This window comes from Melanotaenia boesemani, chromosome 20 (assembly GCF_017639745.1).
Source record: "Melanotaenia boesemani isolate fMelBoe1 chromosome 20, fMelBoe1.pri, whole genome shotgun sequence".
Lineage (NCBI taxonomy): Eukaryota > Metazoa > Chordata > Actinopteri > Atheriniformes > Melanotaeniidae > Melanotaenia > Melanotaenia boesemani.
Genome location: NC_055701.1, coordinates 23,364,641 through 23,385,297, shown reverse-complemented (window position 1 = coordinate 23,385,297; position 20,657 = coordinate 23,364,641). Strand labels below are relative to the sequence as shown.

Here is a 20,657-nt window from a genome sequence, read left to right as displayed (position 1 = left end):
CTCTGTAGCTATTCAATAGCTGGCCAGCAGGACTCTCATAGCAGAATGAGGCCTCGCTAAGGGCTTGTTAGGCAAGTCACAGCATGAGGCTAAAAATTCTGGGTAAACTGCCATACTGTGCCACTGTCTCGGCCAGTGAGGCCAAACAGTCCCCATGGTGACAGCTAATGCGACCAGCACTCCAGGCGACAGGCCAACAGGGTTTGTCAGCCAGTTGGCATCGTGGGACGGCGAGCGCGGGATGCCAGTGTACCGGTATGCCAAGGAATTTCCACAATGTTCCCACCGTCTGCTTTGCACCAGTTCCTGAGAGGGCTGGTTCACTAGGAACCAGTTCAGATGAAGCAGGAGGGACAACAGCATTTGGTAACTGCGTGAAAATATGATACGCTGAGGTGTTGATCTGTGTCGGATCTTGACCCTTGATCTTTGTGTTTGCATCATCACCCCCTAAATACTTCCACCTTTTCAATCTTTTGCATGTCTTCTAACCTTCTGTTTCATAGTTAAAACCTTTTTGTCAGGCAGTTTCCCATATCCCCTGAAAACTGCAATAATCACACCACTGCCTATAAAAAGACCAATTTGAACACCTTAATAATAAACACAACTACTGGCCCAACTCAAACTTCCCATTTTTAAGTAAAACAATTAAAAACGCTGTTCTTCAACAGCTTTAAAAGTTCTTGACATTTAACAGTAATTTTGATGTTTTCCAGTCAGAATTTGGACCTCACCACAACACTGAATCTGCCCTCCTCAAGGGCTTGAATGATATGAACCTATACACAGATAGTGGAAGAAGTTTGCTGCTGGTTCTGTTAGATCTCAGTGCATCTTTTCACACAGTTGACCATAAAATGCTATCAGACTGACTGGAAGATTGGGTGGGAATGTCCAGTTTGGCTCTGAATTGTTTTAAATCCTACTTGAAAGACAAGGACTACTTTGTAACCACTGTTCTATTAACCAGGAGTCCCCCAAGGCCCAGTTTTAGGCCCCCTATTGTTCAGCATCTACATGCTCCTATTAGTTCGGATCATGGAAATAACTATTACGCAGGAAACAAGTTTGCTTTTTTAATCCATTTTCTTGATTATGTACACTGATGATTTTCTTTTTATCATCTGTATTACATGTTGCTGTAAATACTCATTTCTGTTTCTTCTGATTATGTGAAGCACATTGGGTCAGCCTTTGTATTAAATGTGCTATATAAACACATTTTTCTCTTTGGTGCTGTTGGACGTGTGCTTTGCATTCAGCTAGTTTTCCGAGTCTACAGTCTGTTTCAGTCTAACCCAGTTCAGCAGTTTTCTGATGTCATTTATTTTACACATTGAATGTACAGTGGTGTGAAAAAGTGTTTGCCCTTCTGATTTCTTATTTTCTTGCATGTGTGTCACACTTTAATGTTTCAGATCAAACAAATATTAGTCAAAGGCAACACAAGTAAACACAAAATGTGAAAAAAATCAAAACCTAGATGGCCCTGTGTGAAAAAGTGATTGCGCCCCTAATAACTGGCTGGGCCACCCAACTGCAATCTAGTGTTTGCAATAACTTGCACTGAGTCTTTTACAGCGATGTGAAGGAATTTTGCCCCACTCATCTTTGCAGAATTGTTGTAATTCGGCCACACTTTTGAGCATGAACAGCCTTTTATTAAAGGTTATGCTGCAGCATATCAATAGGATTCCTTTTCTTTATTTTGTTTTTCTTCAGCCATTCAGATGTGGATCTGCTGGTGTGTTTTGGATTATTGTCCTGCTGCAGAACCCAAGTTCATTTCAGCTTGAGGTCACGAACAGATGCAATTTACAGATGCCATCCTCCTTCAGGATTGTTGGTAGACAGCAAATTCATGGTTCCATTTATCACAGCAAGTCATCCAGGTCCTGAAGCAGCAAAACGGCCTCAGACCGTCACACTATCACCATACTTTACTCTTGGTATGATGTTCTTTTTCTGAAATGCCATGTTACTTTTATGCCAGATGTAATGGGCCACACACCTTCCAAAATGTTCAATTTTTTGTCTTGTCAGTCCACAAAGTATTTTCCCGAATGTCGGGGAAATCACATTTCCCACACATGGCCGTGTAGGTTTGGACTTTCTTTTTCTTCCTTAATAATAAAAACCTTCATTTAAAATCTGCCTTATGTGTTTGTGTTGTCTTTGACTAACATTTAAATTTGTTTAATGATCTGAAACATTTAAATGTGACAAACATGCAAGAAAATAAGAAATCAGCAAGGGGGCAAACACTTTTTCACACCACTGTATATAATAAGTACCTCATTTCTTTCTTTTTTTTTTACTGAACATAGTTTTCTTATTCTCTGATGTTCTAAACTCCATAAGAGCTGCAATTTGGTTTTCACTGCAGAGTATCTAAAAAATACTGTGGGTTATCTGTAAAAATTTAGCTATCTTGTATTATATTCTCCTAAGTCAAACCTTGATTATTTCAGGCCAGAAACTCTTTAGAGGTCTTGTGTGGTTTTTACACAATACTCAAAAATCTTTGAGTTCCCTGAATGAGTTTCTTCCACCATAACCTGAAAGTGAGACCCATGTTGCCCTCGATAAATAGTAGCAGGTACACTCTTGTCAAGGTTGTTGGAAATTCCTACAACGCTTAGTAAAATAGTTGATTATAGCATATTTGCTCTTACACAACTCTGGTGTTTTTGCTGCAGTGAAATAGAAACTAAAATCAATCAGCTACTGCATGACTCTGCATGTCACACTGCAGAAACAAGCCATTAAAATCATGTTTTCTGTTTCATTTTTATTAAAAAAAAAAACAACAAAAAAAAAAAGAACAGGATCTGAATCAGAACAACCTAGCATAACACACATATGCATTTGAAGGACAGGAAAATGAAAAAAAAAAAAAAGCCAGTCACCCAACACCTTCCCTATAAACAAAAGAGGAAAGGAAAAGAAGCAGAACACATTTTACTATATTGTTCTTTCTGGGATTCGTCTCTCTGCAAGCATGAAACTTGAGTGCAACAACAAAAGAGCGATCAGTGCAGCTGGTCCATTGTCTCATTCAGCTTTTCAGCTTATCCACAGAGTTTGCCTCTTTTTTTTGTTTTCAATTTACACTTAAGCTTTTTGTTTTAGTTTTAATATGATTAAAAACAGGCAGTTCAGCTAATAACGCCCGCTCGGTTCAGATTACAGAATCAAAAATGTTGACAAATTAAGCATCAAATTAAACGAGATCTACTCCCTCGTTTAGCAGAACTGAATAATCGACATCTGCAAAGCAATTTCACACAATCTTTTCAAACGTTCAGATTTTTTTTTTTTTTATCATCTAGCTGAAACCAAATACTTCAACCCAAAAAGCTTCATCAGCACATTTTGAAAAAGCAAAAACAAAGCAAACAAAACAAAACATGAAATTAACTGTGTATAGCTGAAAATACTTCAGTGTTTGATGTGGCATAGTTCCAAACAGCACCAGGCGAGCATCATGAGGGCAGCTGTAGCCTAAAGGTTTGGGGTTTGTGACCAGATGATCACAGGTTACAATCCCTGGACAGGTTGTGGAAACAAAGAAATTATTTATTAATAATTATAAAGTTGGGAAGAGAATGAAAAATGAAAAGCTCATCTCTGTCACACACTATGACAGCTGAGCTAAGCTTCAGCTTCCCGCAAACCCAACAGGAAGAAGCGGAAATAGACATCAAATGAATGAATTTCTGTCACACAGTAACAACAACAACAACATTGAAATGCCCTTGAGCAAGGCACTGAACCTCCAACTGCTCCAGCAGAAATGCTCGGTGGCTAACGTGGCTAACGATTTTTTTGAGTGTGAATGTGTCGCTGTGCGTCCCTTCCTCCCTCTTCATGCTGTGAGTTCAAATGTGACACTGAGGGCAGAAAACATGGTGAAATTTCATGATGAAACCCATAATTCAATTCTACAGATAAAATTATTTCACTTTCCACATTATGGAAAAAGCAGCAGGCGTCTTTGTGGGTGTAAATCAGTCCAGCTTCAGCTCTTTGAGTTTAGAGTCTGAAGTGTAAAAAGAAAAAAAAGACCATTTTAACTATTCTTAACAGCAGTGAGGAAAGCACGCTCTGGTGACTGACATCTCATACACAAACTATACATTTCTATCACCAGTGATCGTCCCGTAGTTTGATGAAGGCTTTGTAATGTCGGGTTTAGTTTGTGATGGTTCTCACAAGCAGTAAAAAAATGGACTTGTGATAAGAACGATGATGGATTTAAGTCTCTGAAGAGAAATTTCATGAAATAGTCTCCCTTCTCTCAATAGCTACAACCTTGGTGTCCCTGAGGAAGGCACCTGCAGTAAAGCCCCAGCTGTAGAAGACTGTGGTTGTACTGGGCAGCTCCCACATATGAATGTATGAAAATGAAACAGGGAGACTGGCTCTTGTAAAGCGGCCCTGCATAAATACGGATAAAATAATCCCACCAAGTCTGGATTGTGCCTGAGACTGCTGGTCGACAAACAAATTGAAGCTGAGGTCCCACGTTGGGTGAGAAGAAATGTCACTTCTTGCTTTAAAAGTGAAATAAAATATTTAAGAACAGCTGCTGTGGGGGAATACCCTCTCTTGGCGCCAGAAAAGAAAGGCAGAGCAAAAACAAGTTGAGTCCCGGCATCATGGGTTCTTAAGAGGAGGGTGTGTGTGTGTGAAAGGGTTGGATGAGGGGCCGCTGCATCATTCTTTGTTCCCCCTGGCTGTGAAGGGAGCGCTCTCGTATTGAAGGCCGGAGAGCTATGTGGGTGAGGTGTTATTGGGGCTGCATCCTGCTAAATGTAGAACTGGTGTAGCGCCAGCTGGTCCATGAAGGGCCGTACCAAGTTGTCTGTGGCGAAATAAAAGACCAGGCCGAAAAAAATGGAGATGGGCAGAGCAGGCAGAGCTTTCTTGAAGATGGCGAGGAGGAGCAGGGTGAGACACAAGCCCTGCGGGGAGCGAGACAAACAGGACCAAACACAGAGGAAATAGCACATTAAGTGATTATGTTCCAAACAAACTCATCTCTAAAGAAAAATACAAAAAGAGAGAACATATCGTTAACCAGTCAGTCAAGTGGTTTACATAAAGTGAGGTTAGCTATTGTGCCGAGAGACAGAGATGAGGGCTGTGGTGACTTGGGTTTGACATGAAAATAAGCAGCTGGTCACTCACAATGAGGATGGCAACGAAGCAGGCGAGCGTGGTGTTCCAGTCACCGCTGGCTGCAGCCGAGGCCTTTCCCACCAGCATGCTGTAGAAGATGAAGTCTCCAAGCCCCAGCTTGACGCCCCCTGAGAACACAGGAGGTCACCACATTCAGGGTGTAGTCGATTCAAACGGAGTTTCAGCTCTGCCCCACACCCTCCAGCCTCCGTAGCAACCCTCTGTCAGCTGTAATTACCGTTAAAACAAGATCTACGACCCCGTGTTTACTGAAGATTGAAGCAAAACGAGCAGGCACCCTAAATGATGTGGACATAAAACCTAGCAATTGCCATGAATAATTGCTTCCTAATCTGACTAAAAAAGGGAGCGTTCAAACACACGCACGCACACACACACACACCAATTTCACAGAAAAAGGGACACTTACAAACATTCCTAAAATATGTTCAGGGAGCAGAGAACTGGAAGATGATGATTACACACTGGGAGGAGATTTCACGAGTCTGAATTACAGAGCTCAGCTTTATATTAGGGTGGGGAACAAAACCTAAATGACTCATTAAATAGTATTACCCCCAAATCTGAAGCTTACATTTTACCTCCCTCAGTACTTAATACAGTACGTGATACAATACAGATTTGAATTCATTCAGTTCACTCACTCTCCTCATCATCTTCTTCAACAGGGGGACGGGCAGATGGCATCTGCTGGATCTCCCGTCTGCTCTCCTCGGTGGACTGAAGTGGTCCCAGCTGATGCTGCTGCTGGTTGACCCAGGAGGAGGTGAAGCCTCCATCGTCCTGTGACAGACTCGAGGGTGCCGGAGACGCCACTGCTACTAATGAACAATGTCAGCCAGATTAAAGAACGGTCACACACTCTGCAGATTAGCCATTCCAAACTCTGTCTTTGAGCCTTCACTCACCTTCTGTAGGGTCTTGCTGAGGCGAACCTGCTTCTGTTGAGTTTGTCTTTGGCCTGTCGGTGTCTGCCATGTTGACAAGCCACACCATTGTAGCTGGGGCAAGAGTGGGTCAGTGAGAATACAGGAGGTGGTGAGGTTTCTTATAAAAGTCAAAACATACACAAATATAAGGGCACCTACTTCCTCTAAATAATCTTAGAGTTTTGTCGGTGTAAATCAATGATTCTTTCTAGCTTTAAAATTTACTAACCGGACACTTTATTAGGTCCCATTTTTGGACTCTTTTTTTCCTTCAAAACTGTCTTAATTCTTGGTGTCAAAGACTCAACAAGGTGTTGGAAACATTCCTGATATTTTGCTCCATATTAACATGACAGCATCACACAGTTGCTGCAGGTTTGTCGGCTGCATCCATGATGAAAATCTCTCATTCCACCACATCCCAAAGCTGCTCTGTTAGATTGGATCTGGTGCCTGTGGAGGCCATTGGAGTCCAGTGAACTCATTGTCATGTTCTAGAAAGCAGGTGGAGATGATCTGAGCTTTGTGACATGGTGCATTATCCTGCTGGATGTAGCATCAGAAGATGCTGCACTGTGGTCATAAAGGGATGGACATGGTCAGCAGCAATACTCAGGTAGGCTGTGCTGGTTAAACCAGACCACAGAGGTATTAAGGGGCCCAATGTATGCCAAGAAAAACAATCCCCAACACCACTACAGCCTGAACCATCCAAGACAGGATGGATCCATGCTTTCATATTGTTTCCACCAAATTCTGACCATCTAAATGTGGAGCTGAAATGGAGACTCATCAGACCAGGCAATGTTTTTCCATCTTCTATTGTCCAGTTTTGTAGAGTCTATGTGAAATGTAGCCTCAGTTTCCTGAGGTGTGGTCTTCTGCTGCCGTGGCCCATCTGCTTCAAGGTTGGATGTGTGGTGTGTTCAAAGATGCTATTCTGCATAGCTTGGTTAGAACCAGTGATTATTTGACATCCTTTTGCCTTTCCCTCATCTCCAACAACACATTTTGGTCCAGACAACTGCTGCTTACTTGGTATTTTCTCTTTTTCAGACCATGCTCTGTAAACCCTAGAGATGGTTGTGTGTGAAAATCTCAGTAGATCAGCAGTTTCTGAAATACTCAGACCAACAACCATGCCACATTTAAAGTCCCTTAAATCCCTTTTCTTACTCAATCTGAAGCTCAGTTTGAACTTGTCTTGAACTTGTCTTGAACTTGTCTACATGCATTGAGTTGCTGCCATGTGATTGGCGTATATTTGTGTTAACAAGAAGTTGAACAGGGGGACCTAATAAAAGGGCCATTGAGTATATAACTGTTCAGTAGTAACATCTGCAACACATAAATATTTGAAGTATCTTTAAGGCTCTAAAGGATTTTTAGTAATTGTCTTATTTGAATAATAATAATGGATCAAAGCTTCAGACCAGGATGTAAAACAGCTGAAGAAAAAACTGAGTTTGCTGAAGAGTCTGAAAAGTCTGGAGGTGTAAGTGATAAATAACGTGATGACGGGGTTCAGGAGATGGCTGAGCTGCAATTATACCTTTACAGCAAAAACAGCATTTGATGTATGTAAGCACTTTTAACTTTAGTGTCTTTTCTTTAGAACTTGTATTCACAGTTCTTTTATTTTCATCTCCATATTTTATGGAAATTAAATGTTAATATTGATGTAATAAAAGAGTCCTGGTGTCAGTGAGCATCTTACAGGAGTAGATAAGAGCTGGAAAAATGGGTTCATTTCTCTCCTGGGCCGTCTCAACAAGAATCCTCAGAGGTCCTTTAGGACAGAGCACCGCCAACAGATCTGAGAGGAAAGAAGACAGAAGTCAGAGAAATGCTGTAAGCCACCAAACAAACACTCAGAGATGACGTGTGATAACATCCAGCAAGCCAACATTTTCTGGCTCCTGCAGAACTGAATGCTGTTATTCTTTCAAGGGCTTGATTAAGGGTTTACTTCCTCTTGTAAAGAAATGGATGCACCAAAATAAACTTTAGTTTGGGATCTATTCTTGCTCAACTCAAGGGTAACTGCTACACTAACTGAAAATTTTACTTGGTGAGACATATCCTTCCTCTCAGCTTGATATATGTCAACACTTGTTGCAGTGATTCAGCTGTAAAAAAAAAAAAAAAAAGGATACCACAGCAGCTAAAAGCTGGAGTTTTCCTCTTTAAAGTGTAACAATGGATTATTAAAAGCTCTCTATCTGATATGAATCTTAAAGATGTTTTTATACTTTTTGAAAAATGTTTCTGGCTACAAGAAGAACGCAGCACATTGTATCTAAACTGTGTGTTGCTGTCCTTTCATCAGCTGCAAGTGCTAAAAGGAACCAGATGACTGAACAGTGGTGCACTAAACCGTCTTCAAAGGTTGGCGAAAAGACTCGAGCTTTCATGTTTAAAAACGCTCAAAGGTCAAAAAGTAGATGAGAAGATTTACCGTAGACAGATATAACGGCTAATATGAGCCAGGCGGTCCACTCTGGCAGATACTTGATGAAAACCAGGGCCATGAGGGCGCTGATCATGATGAGGTAGGCCTGCTGGAGCCGCAGAGGTCCTTTCCAGTGAATACACATCATGCCCACCACTCCGAAATTCCAAATTATTATCGCCAAGGTGAAGTAGTCCATGGCCACATTGTAGGTCTTGAAAACCTCTCTGTTAGAAAGAGCAGAGCCATGTCAATAATATTCACAATGATGTAGAAAAAGGAGGCAGTTGACAGTTCCAGAAAAGCATTTCTGTGTTGGGGTTTGTGGCTTACTTGAGGTAGATGTAAGAGAAGAAGAAGAGCAAAAGGAGGGAGGAGAGGAAGAGCCAGCCTTGTATCACCTGAAAAGTCAAAAAGCAGAGTTAGAGATGTCGAGTGGTTGAAAAGCAAATACTTATTTTAAAATGCAAAACATTTTTAAAGTTTTAAAGATGGCAGCCTGCAGTCTGGATCCCATGAGTGCATCAGGATGCACATCCTGGTGGTGTAGTGGTGAACGGGGATAGTGGCACACTATAGAATACATTTCATTCATCTCTCTTTTCATACAGTTTGTAAGGCAAATGACCACCTGTAGTGTCCAAACACATCCAGCATCCTTTTAGGATTTTAGGAGTGTGTGCATCTGATGAAATAACCTTCCAGGTGAGTCTGAAGGTCTAATGGAGTGATTCTGCTTGCAGTTAAGGGAACAGATTTGCTGTGTGTTCAGTCTACTGCTCTGGTGGTTTTCGTAAGACCAGCAATAGAATTCAATCCTATCTTGACTGCGGCTTGTTCTTAAATGTATGAAGTGAATGATAAAAAGTTATTTTAAAAATCTGACAAAAGAAAATAATACTGTAACTTGGGCGGTGTGCAGCTCAATTGGTTGAGCAGCCACCCCATGTACAGAGTCGACAGCTCCTTAACACAACTGGCCCAGGTTCGGGTTCCAGCCTGGGGCCCTTTTCTTGCTGAGCTGTTGTCAAATAAATACCACTAGAGCAAAAACTGTAAAAAATATATTACTGTAACTGCATCATTGTGTTTTAATGAACTGAACACCAGAAAACAACACAAACACTGATGCTGTTCAAACATGTCAGCCCTCAAATGTTTGTAAGTTCTCCTGAGTGTTGTTTGGATTTGTTTAAATCCAAGATACAAAGATTTTTTATACATTTTTGAGTCTTACAAGTCTTTGTTAGAGAACATAACCAATACAAGGGAGGACAGAAGGACTGAAGTAATACAGCAAAAGAGAATGAGGGAATTAACAATGCATCCCCTGTTTTGCAGTCCTGTAGAAGCAGAAGTTTTTTATTTATATTTACCATTTTTGTCTAATTGTGTTTAACAAAAGTCTTTTTCTTTTGTAGATTTCATTTAATGTAGCTACACTTTTCATTTATATTTCCATATAGAATAAAACACAACCATGTGCAATGAAATTCAGGTGCTTAGCCAGTACAGTGCGCAAGAGACAAGAATAAACAATATAAAAAAGATTAACTGTAGAATGAATTGAGGAGGTTTTTAGAGCAGGAGTCATTGTTATTTCCAGTTCCAGAGAAAAAAGTTGTTTGTGAATCTGGTGGTGCGTTATTTGAATGATCTGTATCGTCTCCCTGATGGCAGCAGATTGAATAGGCAACCTGCAGGATGTGAGCGGTCAGTAGTGGTTTTGATCCTCTTAAGGCAATGGGGCTTGGAAATTTCCTCCAGTGAGGGCATAAGGAATCAAAGGATCTTTTGGGCTGCTGACATTACTCTCTGCAGAATTTTCTTGTCGTCTGCTGAGCAGCCAACATACCGCAGACACAAGTCGGAGGTGAGGATGCTCTCCGCTGGGCAGTGATAAAAGGCGAGCAGCAGCCTTTTCTCCAGGTTGTTCTTTCATCTTTCATCTGTATTCTGAGCCTTCTTCACTATCTTGTTTGTGTTTGTTCCCCATGAGAGGTCAGCGGAGATGTGGATGCCCAGGAATTTGAATGCTGAGACCACCTTCATTGATTTTCAAACGGGGAAGGCCTGTTATTCTTCTGTACATATTTAGTATTTGCACAGCTGTGCTTCGATAAGCAGGAGGGGACCATTTGTATGGATATATATTTATAGTTAATCATCAATAAGCCTAAAATAGCCTGGGATGTAAGTTTTAGTCCATTTCACCCCCTCACTATAATTTAATCAAACTTCTTTGGTTAACCTATGCTGCAATGCGACCCACTGAGTTTCAACAAAACTCATGTTCATGTACAGCATCTTGTATGTTTTAATGTGACTAATATTATACAGTAACAGCAATGAGCTTTGGTTTTGCTCAATAATTTTGTTTCTGACAGAGTTTAAGGTCCAGAGAAGATTATTCTATAAACCATTTCTTTTTACACCCTCTGTATTTACAGAGACTTAATTAAAAAAAGAAGCAGTCATTAAGATTATTTAAAAACTCTCTTCTGTAGCTCGGCATGCTACTCCCCCGAAACGTAATTGCACGTTGCTTCAATGCAGACCGGAAAACTTTTGATCTGATTGGCCGGGATGTTTTGTTTACATGTTTCCCTGAATCCAAACTTTATACATAATGGGTTGTAATTATAACTGGATGGCTCATAAAGCAAAAACAAACTGTATTCTGCCAACATAATCATGTGTCATTATCACCTTTTCATTGCTCTGGCAGGCTATGTATAGATTCAGTTGGCTCAATGGACTGAGATGCCACCCCCTCAAAATACTTCCTTTTTTAGATAATAAGAAGTAAAGCTTACAATGATGTTAGTCGCTTGCATAGGCAGGGGGACCGGTTCTGGACTGATTCAATGTATGAAAAGGAAGACAAAGAAAAATCAAGCTTAATGTACCTTGTAGCAACGATACTTGTATAGGAGCACCAGCACCAAAGTCATGACGATGATCACAGTGATCATGATGGTGGCATTCAGGATGGAGTTGACGGCTCTCTGTGCTACTGTGTCTGTGTCTTCGGGGAATGGAGTGTAGATCCTGGAGGTGAGATTACAAAGATGTTACACATTAATAAACATCACAACACTCAAGACGAGAAAATGTAATAAATGAAGTAAAGAAAGAAATCATACATCATGGTCAAACATCTTAAACATCTGGTTTATTTTAAGCCAGTTGCTACTTCAGGAGTGTTTAATTCCTCTGGATAACAGAAATAAACATGAACTTGTTTGTTTATGTTTTCTGAGTCATAATAAAATGACAGGACTGTCTTCAAACTCAAACTACGCAGGCATGAAGCATTTATAGGGTAAATTAACTCCACCTAGTGGCAATGCAGCTGCATTGCATGTCATCGCAACACCATCAAATAATCAAAATAAATAAATAATAATTTAATAAAGGCTTTTCCCAAGCTCTTTCCATAACCTCGCTGGAAGACATAATGAGCTTAAGGACAGATGGTAGCAGGAATCTGTAAGGACTTAGAAAACGATGACAGCAATGCAACGAGAATCAGGCCGTACTTTTACTGAAGTGGGTCTGCAGTTGTGAATCTACAAAATGTGCATCAAGTAATTTACCCAAAATGTTTTAATCGTGCTGCTTTAATAAGATATAAAATATTGCTTCATTATTAAGATTGGTAATTCAAAACAGGACAAAAAAGCCATGAATGAACGATGTCATGAGCAGTTAATTTATGCTGCTCATCCTCGTCTTTATATTAATTACATGAATGCAAATAATCAAGAAACACCTAAACTCTAAAAAAAAAGTCTGTAAAAACAGGGCCAAATGTACCGTAAAATTTGAAGGAATTTTCTGTTCTAACTTGTTTTAGTAGTTTTACCTGTATTACAGATGCAAATGAGCTTGTTAGCTAAAATTCGCCATGCTTACATCTATTGTTTATAGGTGGTCATTAATATGTAAATAAACTAATAAGTGAAATTAAAAGGAGAAGTTTTTAATTCATGCATTGCATCTTGGGAACAACAAGAACTCTTTTCAAAACTAAAACATATATGGAGTCTTGTGTTCTGGAATCCAGTGAAATTAGTTTTACTATTCTCCAAATTTTACATTTAAGTTTGCCATAGCTTTAGTATCATAATGACATACACCTTTCTCCACATTAACAGATCCACAGTAGACAATGTCCCTGCAAACGCGCAAGGGAAAAAAAATATTCAGCATTAATTTAACCTCTTGTGATTGTTACCCTGTGAATTTGAGTTATGTGCTTTACTTTTTATGTCATGTTAACATCTAGACCAGGAGTGTCAAACTCCGGTCCTCGAGGGCCGGTATCCTGCAGGTTTTCATTGTTTCCCTGATCTAACACACCTGAATAAAATCAAATGGATCCAACCTCTTCTTGTAAACTTCTTCACAATAACACATTAATTTCAGTCACATGTGTTAGATCAGAGAAACAATAAAAACCTGCAGGGTACCGGCCCTCGAGGACCGGAGCTGGGCACCCCTGATTTAGAGAATTCCAACAGCTCTCATCTTGGCTACCATCTAGATCTTTCCAGGTCATTTTATGCCGTTTGAAAACTTCCAAGCTAAAAAAAAAAAAAGTTAATTGTCCAGCATCACTCACAATCTCTGCCCATCATTCTGGGTGTAGAAGCTGACAGACTTTATGGTTGCCACAACAACCACCATGCAGAGTGTCACCGGAACAAAGAGCATGATGACATGTTTAGCCCCATATTTCAGGGTCATCTCCTCATCCTCATCTTCCTCAGTTTCCACCACTTGTGGGGGACGAGCGGTTGGGGGCTGCCCATTCTGCTCTGGGCCGCTACTGTTGCCACCTCCTCCTCCACCATCACCTTCTCCAGCCCCAGACCCTCCTCTGGACCGCACTCTGTTCACCGCAGCCTCCTGTTGTTGCTGGGTGGGTTCTGGGGCTGAATTAGTCTGCTGTTGGTCCTGGTGTTAAAGGAAAACAATCACATCATTTTCTGTACTCACTTCATATGTATGAATTTGTAAAGAAAAATCGTCTGTTTACAGAAGAAAAAAAAGAGTATTTCTAAGTGTACATTACATGACAACATAAGTGCAAAATTATAGCGGAGCACAGCAAACACGGAAAAAAACAGTTCAGTTATAAACATGATTTAAGACAGAAACATTTAGCCATGAACTACAGAAAGAAGAAAAAAAGCCTGTTGGGGCATGTTGATAGGTGATACAGTGCACAAATTAGCTGCAAGAGTGAAGGCAACTTTGTTAACTTGGTTCAGTCTTCGTCTCTTCTTTTTCTCCTTAAATTTTTCCTACACAAATATCCTTTGACCATCCTCATAATCTTGTGTGAGAATCTAATCTTTCTGTGCAGCCAAGCCATTACAGCAGTCTGAATATGCCATATAAACAGTCCAAATCCAGCTCACAGTTATCTGTCTGCACAGAATCCAGATCAATGCATGTGAACGTGACTATTCTGCTGTTTCCAAAAACACATTACAAAAAACTTCTAAAACTTGAGTGTCTTCTAAAACCTCTGAAGAAACTAAGAAGTTTAAATAAACACTAATTGGAAGACAAAATAAAAAAAAAATAAAAAAAAAACAAACAACAAAAAAAAAACACTAACAGAAATAAGATTATAGCTACATTAACTGATGTGAGGACATCGTATGTTTTTTGGAGTTTTAAATGGCTCGCTAGCATAGTTACGCAAGGATAGCAGCACAGTGCTTGTTTCAATTCGCCTGGAGGATCTGTCCAATCAGGGCCGAGTAAAAGGCAAAAATTAAGGAGTCTGTCTAAACTAAAGCTGTCAAACTAGAAGGCAAGAGGAGGCTTGCAGTACCCAAGTACAATCTAAGCAGTTACAGAGAAATCGTGGAAAGAGGAATCTCCAGAAATATATATAAATGAACAATGAGAGCTGTCTTAAACAGGCTGCTGTGCACAATGATCTCACTTTGTGGTATGCTCTATTGTGTTTCCACCCTGGGAATAAGGCCACTGTTGGTCCCAAGGGCACATGAGATAAAGGCTACTTCACTGTTTTAGTGTTAAATTAACTAGTGTTTCAATCACACTGCAGCAATGTATTAAAGTATGTATTAACTGTAATTTCATCTGAGCACAAGTACTTTGTTTAGAAGGTAAATATAAATGTTCTGCAGATCCTCAACACTACGTTTAGCTGTCTTACAAGGTGTAGGGTTGTTACAAAAAATCAGGCAGTAAAGAGGAACTTTGACTCTTTCTATCAGTTGTGACGGAAGCAGCTTCATTTACAGTAACAACAAAATAGAGAGCATAAACACTATTTATGTTCCTAATCTTACTATCCTAGTGACCTTTAAAGTTTAATGCTCTTGCTGCAGTCAAATTAATCTGTTGAGTCAGTAAATTTGTGTCATTCCTTATTAAACCACAATCATTGTGTCAGGAAAATTTACGGTAGCAAAGGCCAAAAAACTTTTCCATGTTTCATGACGTCACAAACTGACTAAGAAACAGTACACTCTTTCATCACTACCTTGTCAAGGAAACTCTTGGTTGCATGCAGTGAAATCTATTAGGTAATCATTGCCCAATGCATACACACAGACTGGCAAAAACAGCTTCAGAGCACCTGTAACACATTCATTCATACTCACCATATTGCTTTCAATATCCTCTACATTGTTCGCCATGGTTGGCTCGGTTGACACTTGTCCTCACATGCAAACCAAACTCTTTTACCCTAACAAATAACAAAAGGCATAATTAGGCATGTGTTTCCAGAAATAAATTAAGTAAGACCATAACTTAAACAGCAATGAATCACATTTAGGCTTTGAACTAAAAAAAAAGATTCCATGTATTCTGTAGATTATAAATCCAGGCAAGATAAATATTTGGTCTCAAACTGACTAATCAGATAGATTTATTACTGGGTGTAACCCCCATACATAGACATCGTTCAGGCTTCAGCATCCTGAGTGAACTATTCTTAAGCTTCATTAAAGGTACAATCAGGATCATACAGAAAAAAAGATTTTTAATTAACTAATATGCCACAGTTATCACTAATCCAAATAACTAATGGAAATGTAACGTTCACGGTACTAATGAAACACCCGGAAAACATAATACCGTAATATTGGCTAAACAGCTACAGGTTAGCAGCTCAGCTGCATACCGATAATACGGGGAGATTATATATAAAATAAGGGGTGATAAGGCTAATTATGTAATTGGATACTATACCTTTATAGATATTTCAAAGTTGCAGAATGGCTACAATGGCTAGTCAACGTTAGCCTATACTGTTAATACGGCACAGCAAGTAGCGGCCGTTCTGGGCGGCAAACAGTGGATAACTTGCAAAGCTTAAATTAAATGTAGTTCTTTTTAAAATGGCCGAATATTAACCACTCTTACCTACTATGAACAGTAGATATTTTCTTTAATTTTGTTTTGTCGAGCAGGTTTACACCCCGGTTACCCCTTCTTCTTTGTTGTTCCTGTCTTCTCACAGAACATCCGGTCGCAGCTGTATATTACTTCCTGCTCTCCCAGGTTAAGGGAGCGTTCAAGAGCAAGACTGTTTTATTTAGAGCGTTTATTAATTTGATTTGTTGATGCTTCACTAGAAATGTGGAATTAGCCTTCAATTTGTATAATTATTTGGATCTTATTTAAGTTATTCAAACCAGCAATTAGCCCCCGTACTATGTTAAAATATATCGCATTCCATAATAATTAAGTTTTAGGTTCTTGTAAGTTGTTCTTCCGGTGTCAAAGGTCATCTCGCTCAGAGGTCGCCAGAATCCCAGGAATTCGATCCAAAGCGATATAAAAAGCCACCAAAACCATGGTTTGTACATTTTGGTACAATTACTTTATAAAAGATACTTGTTATACTTTTGTTTTGTAGTATTCTTATTCAGAAGGGAGTTTGGTAAAGATAGTATGTCTTTGCTAACGGGAGTTAGCATGTACGTGGGGCACACATTTAGCCGTTGTAACGAGTCACACTGACAAAACACATCTTGACTGTAAAACGGATTATGAACGAGGTTATTTCAGCCGTTATTGATTTATTTATCTTTTATCCATGTAAATGGTCGTTTTAAGTGTTGTCTAAAACACAGTTATGTGTCTGTTTACTTTGTACATTGAAAGAGGTTGCTTCTTAAAAAATTGAAATAAATAAAAGTACCGTTAAATCAAATAAGTTTATACCAAAATATTACCAAGCAAGTGATAATTTAGTACTGTCTCTAGAATATACACTCAAACATTTGGAATAAATATTTTTTTTACCTTATTTCTGTAAATGTAACTTATTTTCGCCTTTTTCGTAAGGCATGTAAATGATTGTTTTAATCAAACTTTAACTATACACATCTGATTTCACAGTCTCACACTATCCTGTTGGTGCAGCCCACAAAGAGGCCAGAAGGACGGACATATGCTGATTATGAATCAGTCAACGAGTGTATGGAGGGTAAGCGGGTGGTAGTTTTGTGCATTGCCTTTTTTAAATACTACTTGTAGGTTTACATCATATAAAAAAACCTGACATGGTAGTATTTTATCTTGCAGCTAGATTGCACAGGTATTGCCATTATATTTTACCTTTTTGGGAAGTTTTCAGTGAATTCTTTTACGTTTATTTTTTAACTAAGCAAATGAAGGATTGACATTACAATCTGAGCAGCAATGTTTCTTTTACTCATGTACACATCTCAGATCAGGGCTGCAGATACATTTATAGCAGCAGTATCATTCAGGATGGGTTTATGTAGCTGTAAAAGATAAATGGATAAAAACAAAAGTTTTAAATTAGCTGAAGCAGCAGGGGCATTCACTTGCATTGAACACTCTACATGTTTGCAAATATCTCATACAGGGTCAGGGATCAAAACATGTTGATTTATACTTTAATAAATGTATTCATTACATTAAATAGGTCATTTAACAGCAAGGAGTTTCATATATTGTATTTTCTCTTCTGCACAGGAGTGTGTAAGATGTATGAGGAGCATCTAAAGAGAATGAACCCCAACAGTCCATCCATAACGTATGACATCAGCCAGCTTTTTGACTTCATCGATGACCTGGCTGACCTCAGCTGTTTGGTGTAAGTTTGAAAAATAAAATAAATGTCAAACTAATTGTAATATACTGTATAACTTGCAGGGGTCTTACTGTATAAACTTATTTAGGCTGCATGAGTCAGCCTGAACTGGTTGTTTTATAACACAACCTTTTTCGTCTTCTATTCACTGGTTTATTCTGTAAAAGCTCAGGAAAGGAACGGTGAAGTATAAACCAGTTTGGTCTGGGTGTGTTTGTTTACATGTATTTTAAATTTTCAGTTTTAGTGAGACCAACAACTATTTTATTTTCTAAAGTAATGCAAATGTATTGATTGTTTTTACTTGAATAGCTTAAACCAATCCTTTAACTGTCCTTACGGATGACAGAAAATCCAGAAAACATAACAAAAACCTAGTTTTAGCTCCTCTTCAGGCCTGTTATTAATATGAATAATTGTGATTTAATATGATTTAAATATGATTTAATGATTAATATGGTGAGCTAACTGCAGTTTTTTGTTGTGAAATATTGGGGATTAACTTTTTAAGTGATTTGAACCGTGGTAAGCTAGCTTTATCGCACAAAATGTGCATTTCACTTCGATGTTCAGTGAGTGAAATACAGTTGTGCTTTCCTTTGTTTTGTTGCCATTGCCACCATCTGCTCCAATCACTCGCTTCCACTAAAGGTGAAAAGTCCAGAAAGAGTCCTGTAAAAATTAGTTCCATGTCTTACAGTGAAACTAGTCAACTCTTAAAAAGACCAATGGACTCTTTCAGATCCAGATACTAAAGTGTTTAACGCTATGGGCACAAATGTGACCTGCGTACATCAGACTGTACATTTTGACTCAACTCTTATGTTTTTCAGAGAAGATTTGTCCTCAATGTGGGCACGATCACCTATTTGTCACTGCACAGAGACAAGACACACAGCTGTGGGGTTTTCTAGCATTAAATTGATTTAGGAAGAGCTTCAGTTAAAATCAGCTAATACGTGTAGATATAGAGTAGTCACTGAAGTGAATAAATTTATGACTGGTTTTAGTTAACAAGGGTTTGATTACGTTTTGGGAGTCAGCAGGACAAATGGAGGCTAAAGAGCTCAGCTTTGGTAATTGAACAGAAAAGATTGGTGTGTAAATCCATATTCATGTATCGATTAGTCACAGACACACAAATGAGATCTCGGGTTTATGTTTTAAATTATATGCTGGACTTAACTTATATAGCAAATATATTTGGATACAAATAACCTGTCGGTTTACAGTTTGGAGGTTTTTGCTGGTTTCATGTGGGAGGTTCAGTTGTCGCTCTGTTGAAGTGGCCTTGAGCAAAACACAGTTTCTATCGGCTGCCACCGTACTTCTTTTCTTCCAGTAACTAAACAACTTCTGACCTCAAAAAGAGGCTTTTCCTCTTCTTGAGCACTATAGGGAAAGAAAACCATTTGCACACTTGCTGTTTGTTACCAGTGCAGCTGGACCAAAACAAAACCTAACAGAATTTCTTTTGCTGGCTCAGATATCGTGCCGACACCCAGACGTACCAGCCGTACAACAAGGACTGGATCAAAGAGAAGATCTACGTGCTGCTTCGCCGTCAGGCCCAGCAGGCAGGGAAGTGAAGCCTCAGGGAAGATGGAGGATGGTGATGAGGAGGAGGAGGAAGAGGGGCTGTGTGGGAGGGGGCAGGTTTGAAAGTTGTGTGCAACTTTTTCAAAATGTTTTTGTTGTTTTTTTGCATCAGGATTTGGATTTTGTATTTTAATGTTTGATTTATAAATAAAGATTTTCAAGATTTAATACAATTTTTAAATCTCTTCATTGTTTTTTTTCTCTATTTCTTTTAGTTTTTTGCTGGGTTTTTTTTGGGGGGGGTTTTTTATATACATGTCTAATAAAGTATTTTCTCTGTGATGTTTTGTTCGGTTGATCCATCTGCTAATCGTTTTCCTGTTGCTGTTTCATCGTGCTACTTTCAGTTTTAATAGATGGCAGTGAAATACGAACGACGAGATGTTCCCACAGAACGAGTTTGTCTTGAATCAAAGTCCAAAACACAAATATTCACAACACCGTGTTACAAAGAAAAACCTGTTTTTATTTTTATTTCCTCCTATTTTCCATTTTCTTATTATTTATCATTCCTTTCATTGTTTTGTTCAGATGGGTTGTTTTGTGTGTTTAAATATTTTTAAAAATGGAAATTTTCTTTTTCATTGTTACTGGATTTTTTTTTCTTATTTACTCATTTTGTTCTGTTTTTATTTTTATTCTCAATTTCTGCCTTGTTTCTATCACATCTTCCCATTTAACTGTCTAGAAAGTTCTTAATTGTAAAATGCAACATTGGCTTCAATAAAATATATTGAGAGGATATAACATAATATTAATCAAGTTATTAACACTCAGATAAGTATAAATGATGTTTGTGTTGTTTCAAGTGGGGGGGGGGGGGGGTCAGTGCACAGTGTTGTTGCCCTCTATTTAAAGACTAAGGAGGTAATTAATTGTATCCAGTATTTTAGTTTGATAGCTTAATAATGGTTTAAATTACCAGCAGTTTTGATTTTTTTTTTTTTGATCAGGCATTAAAATGACATTTAAAATTATAAGGATTTCTGTGGGTGGTAATGAAGGTATTTAGTTTTTCTTATTGTTTATCACAGTTTGAATTAATCAAACTAAGTTATTTATGTAGAATAAAATACATTTTCATGACAATTTCTACCCCAAAGCTCCTTGTGTGGGGAAAAGATTTCTCAGCAGGGAAACATTTTTTGGTCACCTGATATCAGCAGTTATCCACGTTTCACCACAGTTTTAGTAAATAAACAAAATGTTATAAACATACAGCTTACCTGTGATGTTGTTGATTGATGATGAAAATGAATGGTTTTTACTTAATGTTGGCAGTGTCATGTGACTGCTCTCCATCACTGCTTGGTAACTGTCATCACAATTCATGTTAAGTCATATTATC

The 20,657-nt window shown here is 38.7% G+C and overlaps 2 protein-coding genes across 4 annotated transcripts; one reads left to right on the top strand and one right to left on the bottom strand.

Annotated features, from left to right (window-relative positions):
- Positions 1-2,774: 2,774 nt before the first annotated feature.
- On the bottom strand, positions 2,775-16,108 carry psen1 (presenilin 1). 3 transcript variants are annotated; one of them, XM_041971828.1, is made up of 11 exons: positions 16,009-16,108; positions 15,243-15,328; positions 13,217-13,551; positions 11,499-11,640; positions 8,923-8,990; positions 8,596-8,816; positions 7,855-7,953; positions 6,117-6,209; positions 5,853-6,029; positions 5,197-5,315; positions 2,775-4,970 (listed from the first exon to the last, which is right to left on the bottom strand). In XM_041971828.1, the coding sequence occupies exons 2-11, from the start codon at positions 15,276-15,278 to the stop codon at positions 4,815-4,817; spliced, it is 1,446 nt and encodes a 481-aa protein (XP_041827762.1). In that variant the 5' UTR covers positions 15,279-15,328; positions 16,009-16,108; the 3' UTR covers positions 2,775-4,814. The 3 variants fall into 3 exon arrangements, with proteins under 3 accessions (XP_041827762.1, XP_041827764.1, XP_041827763.1); XM_041971830.1 differs by having other exon boundaries at positions 5,853-6,026; XM_041971829.1 differs by having other exon boundaries at positions 16,013-16,108.
- A 97-nt stretch (positions 16,109-16,205) lies between these two features.
- Positions 16,206-19,483, top strand: LOC121631146 (enhancer of rudimentary homolog). Its single transcript, XM_041971857.1, has 4 exons — positions 16,206-16,444; positions 16,990-17,077; positions 17,593-17,713; positions 19,197-19,483. The coding sequence occupies exons 1-4, from the start codon at positions 16,442-16,444 to the stop codon at positions 19,297-19,299; spliced, it is 315 nt and encodes a 104-aa protein (XP_041827791.1). The 5' UTR covers positions 16,206-16,441; the 3' UTR covers positions 19,300-19,483.
- Positions 19,484-20,657: the final 1,174 nt, after the last annotated feature.